At 35.7% G+C, this 12,927-nt stretch overlaps 1 protein-coding gene across 26 annotated transcripts in view; it reads left to right on the top strand.

Moving 5' to 3' along the window:
• The window catches only part of MCTP1 (multiple C2 and transmembrane domain containing 1), a 525,474-nt gene that overhangs the window by 229,462 nt on the left and 283,085 nt on the right, over nt 1-12,927 (top strand). For all 26 annotated transcript variants that reach the window (XM_047089153.1, XM_047089172.1, XM_047089119.1 and 23 more), the window contains exon 2: nt 7,767-7,881. In XM_047089153.1, the coding sequence (XP_046945109.1) occupies nt 7,767-7,881 (115 nt within the window). The remainder of the gene's footprint in view (nt 1-7,766; nt 7,882-12,927) is intronic.

Raw genomic sequence — 12,927 nt, 5'->3', positions numbered from 1 at the left:
GAAGGAGGTAAGAAGGTGATCAGAGACCATAGCCAACCAAGAGCACAGAGCCCAGAGCAACTGGCTCTCAAGTCCCAGAGCCAAGTCTTCAGTGGTAATTCATAGATACTCCTGCCCAAACACTGTCATACTTCACTTTGGTCATTTGGTCTTTTTATATGTCCTGCTACAAAGTGACATTCTACTTTTTACTATATGTATTTTTTCCACCCCATGCTTCTGCTTAGTTACAGCACTACTCTCTTGGTTTGGGATTATACTTGGACCATCATGGCCTCTCCATTCTCTCTGTCATGGCCCCTTGGTCTTAGCAGCCACTTCTATTTCTTCTCTTTGAATTTGAAACAAACAACCTTTGCCTAATAACATCTTTGTTAATACCAACCTATCCACTGACTAGCCTGTCTGTCCTCAGTTCAGATAACCAGCTGCAGGTCTAATCAGCTAGGAACAAGGGGCAAGAAAGTAAAATTTACATCAAACATAAGCTGTTGCATAAGCTTATGGGACACCCACAGGGTGGGCTGTGGATTAGTCAGACACTATGACTGACATACCTAGTGGGCTATGCCCATTTGTTGCCATGAATTTTCCCCATTCTTTGTGGTTTCTAAAATCATTTTATCAGTTGATCTCCAAATAATCATAATGTTCCCATGGTAAGTGAATCATGGAGCTTCCCTGAATTTGGAATATATCAGTGGCTTTTGAGTTATGTTTTTGAGAATTAAGTTTTAAAAATCTTTGATTTCCATATGATGGAGATTTCACTATGCAAATATTTTCAATGTCATAGAAACTAGGAGAGATGACAAAGTAGAAATTGGTAATGACTAAGAAATCCTCAATGATGCCTGTTGATATCCTTGACAAGGTTGTTAAATTTGAAAAGCTGAAAATGTAAAAGCTTTCATGAAGTTTTAACTTTAAGTGGATTTTGTTGATAGATAAAGTTAGAGCTGCACTGAGCAGGGCCTGAGTGTATGAAACACATATGGAATGACTTACCCAATCTATAAGCCACTGGGCATGCCAATACTAGGAGCATTCAAGAAAATCTCCTAGAATGCAGACATTCTTCTCCTTCCCTGTGCACTGCTACTTCCTATTGATAATAATGATCAACCAGCCCAGCTAACAGAGTAACCCCATTTTTTGCCTATAATGAAAACTTCAAAAGGGCAAGGTGGCACTCTCAACTTTTTATCCATCAACACCATTATATCTTGTGGTGGAAGCTTTCTCCACTGAAGTTAAAAGGCCTCCTAAGCAGCAGAGCTGAAAGTAACAGGGACCCTCATATTGATTCCTCAACATATTTCACAGGTGTTTTATGATATACATTTTCATAGTCTGTAAATTCTTTGTACATAAGCCTTCTCAAAGACTTGCTTTTATGATTAGCACAATTGATCAAGATAGGCTGCCTATTGAAATCGTCTGAGGACTGTAAGAAAAAATACTGCTACCTGGGTCCCACCCCCAGAGTTGCTGGGTGCCTAGCCAAAGCCCTCAAGGTTGAGAACCATTAATCTGTATAAAATGAGGGAAACGGGGGTTGGATATGAGGAAATTTGACATCATCATGGATAGTACTAGCCCACTTCAAGCAAGCCGGGAGCATAGAGGAAGGTCTTCTGCAAAAATGGTGGCTAGGTGAAGTAGATATGTGTGCTCTGGAGGTAATCCTTCCAAATGCTTTCTTTCAAATTCTCAGAGTCCCTCTCTTCCACACTCTTTTTCTGGCTTTCCCATAAGTGACCTGATAAAGTTCTGACTTTTATTAAAATTTACAACTCCAAACACTGCAGCTACTTTTTGGCTTCAACAGTCCCAAAACTTTGATTGAGTGTTGTCATAGAAACCTCCCTAATCCTCTAACTGTGCCTAGACTCTGAATTTCAGACTTTGAGCTACCCATTTATTTTACATTCCCACCAAGGGGGGAATTTATTCTAACCAGTATTTATTACTTTTTTTTTAAATAATAGCCATCCTAAAATGCATACTATGATATCTCATTATGGTTTTGATTTGCGTTTCACTGACAGGGATGTTGAGCACCTTGTCATATATTTGTTGACCATTGCTATGGCTTCTTTGGAGAAATGTATGTTCAGCTATTTGCTCAACTTTTAATCAGTTTGTGTGTTTTTTTGCTATTGAGTTGTATGAGTTCCTCATATATTCTGGATATTAATGCCTTATCAGGTATATGGCTTATAAATATTTTTCCCATTCCATAGGTTGTCTTTATTTTGTTGATTGCTACTTTTGTTCTTCAAAAGATTTTTAATTTGATGTTGTCCCCCTAGTCTATTCCTGCTTTTGTTTCCTGTGCTTTTGGTGTCATATCCAAAAATTCCTTGTCAAAACCAATATCAAGGAGCTTTTTCCCATGCTGTGTTTTTTCTGGTAGTTGTACAACTTCAAGTCTTATAATTAAGTCTTGAATCTGTTTTGAGCTGATTTTCACATATGGCATAAGATGAGGGTCTAATTTCATTCCTTTGCATGTGGATATCCATTTTTAACAGCAACATGTACTAAAAAGGCTATATTTTCTCCACTTTGTGTTTTTGGTGCCTTTACAGAAGGTTGGTTCACCATGGGTTTCTTCTCTGATGTGTGGGTTTCTTTCTGGGCCTTTTATTTTGTTCCATTGATTTATGTGTCTATTTTTATGCCTGTACCTTACTGTTTTGATCAGTGTAGCTTTGTAGTATAGTTTGAAATCAAGAAGTGTGATGCCTCCATATTTGTTCTTTCTCAAGGTTGTTTTGACTCTGTGGGGTCCTTTGTGGTTCCACATGATCCAGCAATCCCGCTCTCGGGATTTATGCAAAGGAATTTAAGTCAAGATCTCAAAGAGATAACCACATTCCCATGTCTATTATAGTATTCATAATAACCAAGATATGTCCAACTTAAATTTCCATTGATGGGTGAATGGATAAAGGAAAATTTTTGTATACATATAATAGATATAATAGAATAACATCCTGCCTTAAAAACAATGAAGGAAAATCATCCATGTATGATAATATGTGGGAACCTGGACAACATTATGCTAAGTGAAATAAGCCAAACATAGAAAGACAAATACTGAATGATCTCACTTACATGTAGAATCTAAAACAGTCAAACCTATAAAAGCAGAGAATGGTGATTTCCAGGGCCTAGGAGGAGGGGAAAATGGGGACGAATGGTCAAAGGATGAATAAATTCTGGAGATCTGCTGTACAGCATAATTCCTTTGGCTAATAATACTGTATTGTATACTTAAAATTGTCTAAGAGGGTAGATCTTCAGTTAAGTATTCTTACCACAAACCATAATAATAATGGTAATAATAATAATAAAGGAGGTGGAAGAAAACTTTTGGAGGTGCTGGGTTTATAGCCTTGATGGTGGTGATGATTTCATGTTGTTTATTGAATATGTATAGCTTTTTCTACATCCAATCATACCTCAATAAAGTAGTTTAAAAATAGCAACTAAGTGTGGAGCATGACAGTTTAGGGAAGGGAAGAATATATTTGAAGTTCCTATAATAGTCACTATAGAAATCTTAAATTTGAAAAAAAAAAAAAGTTTTTAAAATGACTGTTTTAGAGCTGTATATGTACCTAACACTTCAGATACATCTTTCCTAATACCTTTTAACATTCCATGACTTAAGATACTTTACAATAAACAATTATATTTCTAGATATAATCGGCCTACCAATTTTCTTTTTGGAACCATCTCAGTGAGCCTGAGGAGAGATGACTCTCTAGATCTGGTTAAGTTCTTGACCACCTTCTTTCAGGGAGTTGGAGGTATCCTTGGAAGCTGACACCATGGTGGCTTGAAGCTTGCTTCTCATCTCACACTGCTGGCACACCATTCTCTCAGGGGTTCAGCTCAGACTTCCCTGTGACTCATCCATCCATCTCCCATATCTCCCACATCTTGTCAGTTGACAAATTCAGTTGATTGAATCTCTTCAATATCTCTCAAATTTACTTTTATTTCCATTACCACTGACCAGATCAGGCCCTTGTGACTTAAACTGGACTGTTATAAAACCTGTTAAATATGTCTATATCGACAGTATTTTTCTTCTCTTCTCTATCCTATGGAGTGAAAAGGCCTGGTTTTGATTATTTCTGAAATCTAAGCACTTACTCCAGAGCATATAGGCAATAAATGTTTGTTAAATGAGGACTGGTTATAGTGCTTCCTCTCTTCAAAACCTGGGATGGTTTCATGTTGCACATGGGTTGAAACTCCTGTCATCCTGGAGTCAATGCACATCAGCCTTCCTTTACACCTTCTTTCTCACACAGTTTAGTGATGTACCCTCTGGTGACTATTCACCTTGGGCTCTCACTGATTTTCCCATCTTCCCTTCTTTCAAATCTTCACTAGTCAAAGTCCTACCCATATTTTCACACCCTACTCCATTGTCATGTCTCTGAAGGCACCTCAGATTTTTCCCACATAATAAATTGGTCTTTCTTTCCTGCTGTCCCAATGACTAAATAATTCCATTATAGTACAGTCTGTCTTTAATTACAGCTCTTGAGTGGATAGGGTTTCTTTATAAGAGCCAATTTTGATTAGTTGGTAATGGCAGTCTGTATCACTATATACTAAAAAAGGTTTCTGATGGTATACTTAGTTTTCTTTGGCACAGAAGTTCCCAAAACAGATCAGATGCCACCCATGGTCACAGAAAAAGAGAGGAAATAAACTGCCTATGAGTAGCCAACTTTGTTTTTTACCCCCATGTGTGTATCTACTCAGCCAGATCGTATTTCCTTAAAGACATCTTTCTCTTTTCATTGCCTCTGTCACAATTTGTGTTCAATTTGATTCTTAAACACTCTTCTCTGATTTTAAAAGTTTACAATCTAAAGTGGCAAATATGACATTTGACATAGAATGTGATAACGGACAAGAAAGATATAAAGGCTAATAAAATGGCCCAGGAAGACTGTGTAGGAAGACAAGACATGGAGAGCAAGAGGGGAAAGGCAGGTATCTATTCAAAGGAAATGAAATCAGTATCTTGGAGAGAGATCTGTATTCCCATGTTCATTACAGTATTATTCACAATAGCCAAGATACAGAAACAACATAAATGTTTGTCGTCGTGTGAATGGATAAAGAAAATGTGATAAACACACACACACACACACACACACACACACACACACACACACACGGAGGAAAATTATTCAGGCTTTAAAAAGCCAGTAAATAGAAGTCCAGTGAAGCTATCTCTTAAACTTGGTGTTAAATTCTAAAAGAGCAAAAGTGAGAAACCTAATATAACTAAAATTACCTTTGAAACTTCCTTAATTTGCCCATATAGTATAATATACATTTCAAAATATTATACCAGGTACTCTATAAATAATTAACTCTAAACTTCAAGACACACTGGAAAGAACAATGAAAACTACAAAATATACAGCAATCTGAGCATTCAAACTTTTCTGCCTTTGAAGTACCTATCAAAATACTACAGGAGGATGCTAGAAAATGTCTCCTTTCCCATAGATTTTATTCTATTTCTGAGAAAGTGGTAAATCTATCTATATTTAATATTTATTGATGGGCTTGTTTAGTTTGAAATTATGTATGTACAAGAGCCTAATGAAAGGCTTGGAATGTACTTGGAGCTTAACAGATGTTTGCTGGATTTGAATTTAAATCTTGCTTATTAATTAGACGCATATACAAACTTTTTTGAAAAGTTGTTTAGAAGACCTTGATTGGCTTCCTGTCTTTCAAAGTTGGCATCTTCTGTGTGGTGCAGTGAACAGCTGTCAGTCTTGCCATTTATAGTAGTTTCAAGACACCCTACCCTAGTTCTGGAAATGTGTATTAAAGGGAGATAACGTTTTTTGCCCTCCAAACTTGAAAAATAACATCCTATGCTGACTAGCATCTAGGAAATAGGCAGTCTTGTATACTTTCAATAGTAGTATGAACTATTTAAACTTTTTTTTTGAAAAATTCATCCTATGAGTGAAATAAAAGCACAAGTCCTTGTAGTAGCAACTACTGAAACCAGCTCCTAATCAATAGAGAAATCATGGTACTCCCACACTATGTAAAATGATATACCTAAAAAAAAAACCAGAATAAAAAACCTAAATATATCTGTATGTGGGGATTAGCAAAGCACCCATGACTTTTTTAAGTTAAATAAATTGTGAAATAATAGACAAAAATATAATACTGTCTTTGTTAAAATAAAAACAAAAAACTGAAAACTCAGTCAAAGAAAAATAAACCCACATGTGTATGTGTTTGTATAAACCCTTCAAAAGTATGGAAGGGTGTACTCTAAATTATTATAATCAGTAACCCCAAGGAGGTGGGCAAATGGATGTTTGAGGGAAGACCAACACAATCATTTCACCTTTGTTCCTCTGTTGTTTGAAAGCATGATTCAAAATAGTGGTGTTAAGAATTAAAAGAAAAAGACAACTGGGAGATGTAATGGGGGTGGAAATGGAGTGGGTGGGATTTGGCAACTTTCTGAACGCGGTAGGGAGGGAAATGAAGAAGTCAAGGAGATTCTGTTGATTTCCAGCCTGAGCCACTGTGAGAATAGTGCTGTCATACATAGGAACAGGGATACCATGAGAAGAAGTGGAATCTTTTTTATTGTTACCAGAGGAGAGATGAAGACTTGTCAAAGATGTGCTGCTTCTTATTTTAAATGATAATTTCTCCTATAGGAAAGCGTTCTTCTTGGTCTTGAAACATTAAAAAAAAAAAAAAGCTGCTTTATAGTATTGCATATGAAATATAGAACTTAAAGAACCGGACTGGTGTCTAAAATTTTACCTTATCCATGCATATTATTCCAAAACAAAAGAATATTTCTTTTTGTATTAGAAGATAAATTATAGGAACTTAAAATCATTTCGAATGTGTAAAGAAAAGTAAGTTTTCCTATTGTATTCAAAGTGGCATAAAATATAAAATATGACCAATCAATTTTTACTGTTTCTTTTGTGTTGTTTCAATATAGCTATTCCTCTTACAAGTGTTTATTTTACTTAATGCCTGTAAATTAATAGTATATTGTTACTGAAGTTATTCTCTATGGGTAGCCTTGCAGAAATTTTTAGTTCTAGAAATAGCTTGTGCACTTGAACTTCTATTCCATAGCAAGCAGCATTAGAAACTTAGCCCCCCTGAGAATTTATTTCTTGCAAATACTGTCAAAATGCTAGGTGAATTTATTTCTGTATAATTATATCATATTTTATGTTGGAATTGAAAAAAAGGTGCGTAATCCATCAGTATGACCCTTTTGCACAGATAAATGAGTCAACACAGTTGCCTGAATAGATCATTTTCATTTTCAGCTCACTTGTATGGAAATCAACTGCTCTTGCATACCTTTATTCTCCATTCATCACTGATTGTATTTTTATCTCAGACACTATTCCTATGTTAGCCTTCCTTGGTTGAATTATGTGGGGCTTTCCATGGGAAATGTTTTCCTGTTATATTTGTTATCTGTAATCTGAGTTAAAACAAGAATTCCTGTAAGTGTCATGTTTTTATTTTGATCTAAATAATTTCATGAATTTAAAAACCTTCACAGAACTGGGTGACTATGACATGTGCATGCACAAGATGATTTATTTGATTGACTAATTTTAACAATTTGAGTGAAGCTGCATATGGTCCCCCACTGAAGGAAATAGGAAACATATTAAATTTAATATTTTGCATAATTCTTGTTTTTCAGAAAATAAATACTGCTGGAACCAGTAATGCAGATGTCCCCTTGGCTGATCCCGGAATGTACCAATTGGACATTACCTTAAGAAGGGGTCAAAGTTTAGCTGCCCGAGATCGAGGAGGTAAGAACATAAGAACAACATCACCTGGAAACTTATCCTAAATTTTTGACAGATTCTGTTTTCCTTATGGTTGCTTAAGTTAAAAAAATCAACTATAATTTTATAATTTTCAGAAGGTTGTGTTCAACAATATGGCTTGAAGCTTTATTTGACTCCTGTGACCATGGAGCAAGAGGTTACGATACAAATCAAAAACTCCTACACTGGCCCTGACCCAGACAGCATGGTTCCTACCAAATTGCTGACAAATTAGACTCTTCCTTATATATTATCAGTGACATAATTGGTTGGTAGATGAAGCACATATTTGGAGCCATATCAGAAGTCAACTTTTGGCAGACCTGAAATTGTTGTTGCTGCATAGATTTGCATAGCTGCATCTGCTAAAACTGCAGAACCCAGAACTAAAATTTCACCAAAACTTTGGAGATTCCCACAGGTGATTTTCTGAGGCTTCGTTGCACCTGGCAATAATCTCATAGTAGGTCTTTGTAGGCCACAATGAAAGAACAGAAAAGGAAAATTGTCTTTAGTTTCTGGATTCCAAATCTCAAGGCAGTCTCCTGGGGAACTAGCTTGGGCTACATTAGGGATTCCTTGAACCCAGATTAAAGGCAGCACCAGGGATGGACCCTAACTAGACTTGGATCATCCTTTTCATATTTTGAAATACCAGCCATTCAAAATGTGGAGACCTGAGTGCCCTGAGGACTCACAATTCCAAAGGAAGCTGAATTTAAGTTTAACTCCTCCAATAAGGAAGGAGCCTCCTCCAGTAAGCCTCTAACAGGCGTCAGACAACCTGAAGAGGTTTCCTGGCATCATGCAGTGTTGTTTTCTCTTCCCACCCTATTTGACGTACACACTTAGGATGTGGAAGGAACCAAATTAGGACAATAGCTTATAATATCTACATCCCGTCTCTATAAGAACAAAATAGAGAAAATAATTTAGTATAATAATGGGCTTTTTAAGACCAGAAACTATATAACTTATCGATTTGATTTTTGAATAAAAACTAGTAAATATCAGAACATTCTTAAGGAATGAAGGTGTATTGGAAATATAGAATTTTAATACATTTAATTTTCAAAATTAACCATCCAGTTAAGTAGCTGAGGACACATTTTTATTGAATTTAACTGCTTGTCTCAAAAGCAATTACAATTAGATTAGAGAAAGAAAATAATTCTATTAACATAGTATTATTTTGTTGTGTATATTTATGCAACTTGTTTTTAGTTTTCAGAGTATTCTTAATTACATTACATTGCATCATTTGATTTAAAATAGAATTGAATCAGTCATCAGGAGATCAAATTTTTAGTTCTAGTTATGCACTCCCAACAATATTAAATACATGTGTAAATAATGATTTAATACAACATTGTTTGTAACTATAAAATGCCCATAAATAGGAACGGTGGTTAAATAAACCATGGTACATCCACATGATCAAATACTATGCAGCTATAAAGTAAAGAATAAGGAAATTATCTAGGAATTGATATGAAAAGAGTTGCAGGATATATTATTAAGTGACAAAGCAAAATATGAAAGATTACTGATAGTATGGAATATAAGAAAGGAGGGAGTATAAGAAATTATGCATTATCTGGTCATTTGTTCAAAAAGCAATATCAGAAGTAAAATCTAGACGCTAATGAGATTGGTAACATACATAATATGGATAAGGACAGGTGTTAAGAATGAGGGATGGGAATGGGATAAAAAGGGTGAGGAAGAAGTTAATGTTCTTTGAGTAAACCTTGTTATTATGGCAGTATTTCAGATCCAGTTAACTAGATAAATAAGTATCTATTAGGATGTGGGAGGAACCCAAAATTAATTGTAACTATAATCATACCTTACGGGGATGAGGAATAAAACAACTAATCTAAGTGATCATGTAAAACAGTGTTTGGATTATACACCATAAAATTCAAGACAAAAAACACTATCCATGATCTACCTTAGAGCATGACTGCCAATTCTGAAACTACTTAATGTGTGTAATAGGACTGAACAAGTAAGTAAATATATTATACATAATGAGAGCCAGGTTTTCCACTGTTGGAAAAAGAAGTTATAAAAATAGAACAAGAGAAAGATGGAATGAACCTTCTGGTATTAGAAAGGCATCAGTATGAACTAATGGTTTTAATATGTATAACTAATAGTTTTTAATATGTAAATGGTTTCTAATAGAGATTAAAATGGATAGAAGTGTGTGTGTGTGTGTGTGTGTGTGTGTGTGTGTGTGTGTTTCCTACATCTGTTTGCTGACAGAGCCTAGAAGCAATTCCAAATGTGTAATGGCAGACAAGCAATCGACATACTATTAGGTCCAGATTTTGGTTTCTAAATACAGTTTCCCTAATAAAAGTAAGCAGGGCTCCTACAGAAATGGTTGACTGCAGATCTGGGGCAAGGAAGTACAAGATGAGCATGGAATATTTTGCAGTCCCAGACAGTAAGGAAGTAATAAAAAATTGATGGCATGATGTCAAAACAACATAGAAGCCAACTTAAAAGAGCAGCTCCTAGTAATCAAAACTTGGACAATTTCAGCAACAAAATGAATGATGGTAATAATGAATTCTAACCCATCAAATAATATAATATCAATATCTATGAATTCATGCTGGTAAGTAAATAACTGAATACATAAGGAAGCAGGGGAGCAGGTACAGCTTTTCCTTATGGCATGATTCCAACAAACAACTGTAGAAGGGAAAATAGGAATAGAAAATTGCGTTTTAACAAACACTACAGTAACATGTTGCAGGCAAAAATCAATAGATGCCACAATTATATGTGCGAAATTATGATGAGAAATAGGATATTTGCATCATTTCAAGGTATTTCCCAACAATAGACATATGAGTTACAAAGGAAGAATAGTAACTTTCCAGTGGAGAAACTTGGAAGACACCACCTAACCCAAGTGGATTGAGACAGACATGGACCCCCTGGTATGATGCATTGACAAAGGCTCATCCTTTCTGTAACACTCTTGTTAACAATGCATAATGTCAGTGTGATTGTGAGAAAACATAAGGCAAACTCTGGCAATATATGATGCTAGTTACCTGAACAGAGTAGCAGCTACCCTTTAGACAGGGTGCACACAGTCTTGCCCCACCGTTCCGTGTCTCCACGGATCTCAGCATGGATGGCACTGTCCACACACTGTCTTTCTTATAGTTGCAAATTATGCTGTATGGTTGTCTCTGCCAAAAATAGGAAGTTTTTCAAGGTAGAACAAGAGGACCATGTTCTTAAGAAAAACAGGAAAGAAAATACTTTGTGGAGGTGAAGAATATCCCAAAGTGTTTAAAATGCAAACTCCAATCCAGCTTCACTGTTTTACTTACTTGGCCTGGCATTTATGAGGTTTTTATTGACTACATGTGAGAAGAGATATTTAAACAAAGGAAAAAACCTGAGTTAAGTATTGGATTGATTAAAATTTATCTTAGACACACCTGTGAATGACAGGTGTGTTAAGCATGTGATTGGATAGATCATATTGGGTCACTTTAAACTTGTGAATTTTATACAGATAATTTATACATACAGGACAGTTAGATGGAGATAGATAGTTTGAAGTGAGAAAACAAGCGAAGAAACACTGTAGGCATGTGGGAACATAGTCTTGAGGGCCTCATCTGGAATTATGGATGTGGAAATGGAGAAGGAAAGGAAAATGTGAGAGGCCCTCCAGAGGAAGTCTGCTAGCACCTGAGGTCAAATGGCTGAGGGAGTTCAGAAAAACCTTTGAGATTTAAGGATGATCGTACCTGGGAGCCATGTGGATTTTGGAAAAAGGTGAATGTCAGCAAAAATATTTGCATAACTATTAGAGCTAACAGAAATTGTACTCTTATCATTTATTACATTGATGCCCTTACCAACTGCCCATCAAAACCAAAATACCTGTGCCCCCTCTGTTACATATCACCCATGCACAGAATAGTAGAATGGGAAAACTCACTTCAGTGTCACCAACGCCACTAGAATATTGTTTGAACTTTTCATCTCCAGAATCTTCCTTCATAACATAATTGGCACTGAGTTAGGCTCAGCAGTCAGAACTGGCCATCCTTCTTCTTACAATGCTACTGCCTCTTGCTAGGTTTTATCATCTCTGCTTTAAGCAGTCTAATGAACTAGAAACACATGATCTTGAAGAGTCGGACAGACATAATTTCAAAACCAAGCTCAACATTTTATTAGCTCTGTGATTTTGAGTGATATGTTATCTCTCTGCTGAAGTTGTATGGGTCCAGAGTTAGCAAACAAAAATACAGGATGCCTCATTAAGTTTGAATTTCAGATAAGCAACACATTATCTTTTAGTAGAAATGCATCGCATCTAATCCACAATATAATGAATATAGATAATAATATCATACCATACGTAATGTGGTAAGTATTGCTATAATGGCAACATATGACAATTTATAAATGTATCAGAGTAACAGGCTGAACACCTCAAACTTACACAGTATTACATGTCAATTGATCCAATAAAAAATTAATAAAAATTTCTTAACTTCATCTCACACTACTTGGGACATACTTTACTAAAATGTTGCATATTATTTATCTGAAATTTCAGTTTTAACTGAATTCCTTATTTTAGCTGGCAGCCTTGTGACAATCATCATGTCTAGTTATTATTAGAACAATGCTATTTATATTTTGATTGGACTGGGTTTTTCAGGACCAAATTATAATCTAGCACATTTGAATGTAATATCTTGAGAGGATTATTTGTATTGTTAGAAAAGGGAGAGAGAGTAATCTGTGTACTTAAGTCTGGTGCTAGCAATTCTCTCCAATGTTATTTCTTGTGATTTGTATCATGGAAGAGGTATTAATTTTCTAGGGCTGATTTTACAAATTAGCACAAACTTGGTGGCTTAAAACAACAGAGATTTATTACCTCTCAGCTCTGGAGTCCAGGAGTCAAATAGTCAAGGGCAATACTCCCTCCAGAGGCTCTCGGGAAAAATTCCTCCCTGCTTCCTCTGGTTCCTG

The sequence above is a fragment of the Lynx rufus genome, unplaced genomic scaffold (assembly GCF_022079265.1).
Source record: "Lynx rufus isolate CCGP_SWC_20201006 ecotype Redwood Valley unplaced genomic scaffold, mLynRuf1.p SCAF_1, whole genome shotgun sequence".
NCBI classification, from domain to species: Eukaryota; Metazoa; Chordata; class Mammalia; order Carnivora; family Felidae; genus Lynx; species Lynx rufus.
The sequence above is the reverse complement of the archived record's forward strand: the minus strand, read 5'-3'. Positions and strand labels throughout refer to the sequence as shown.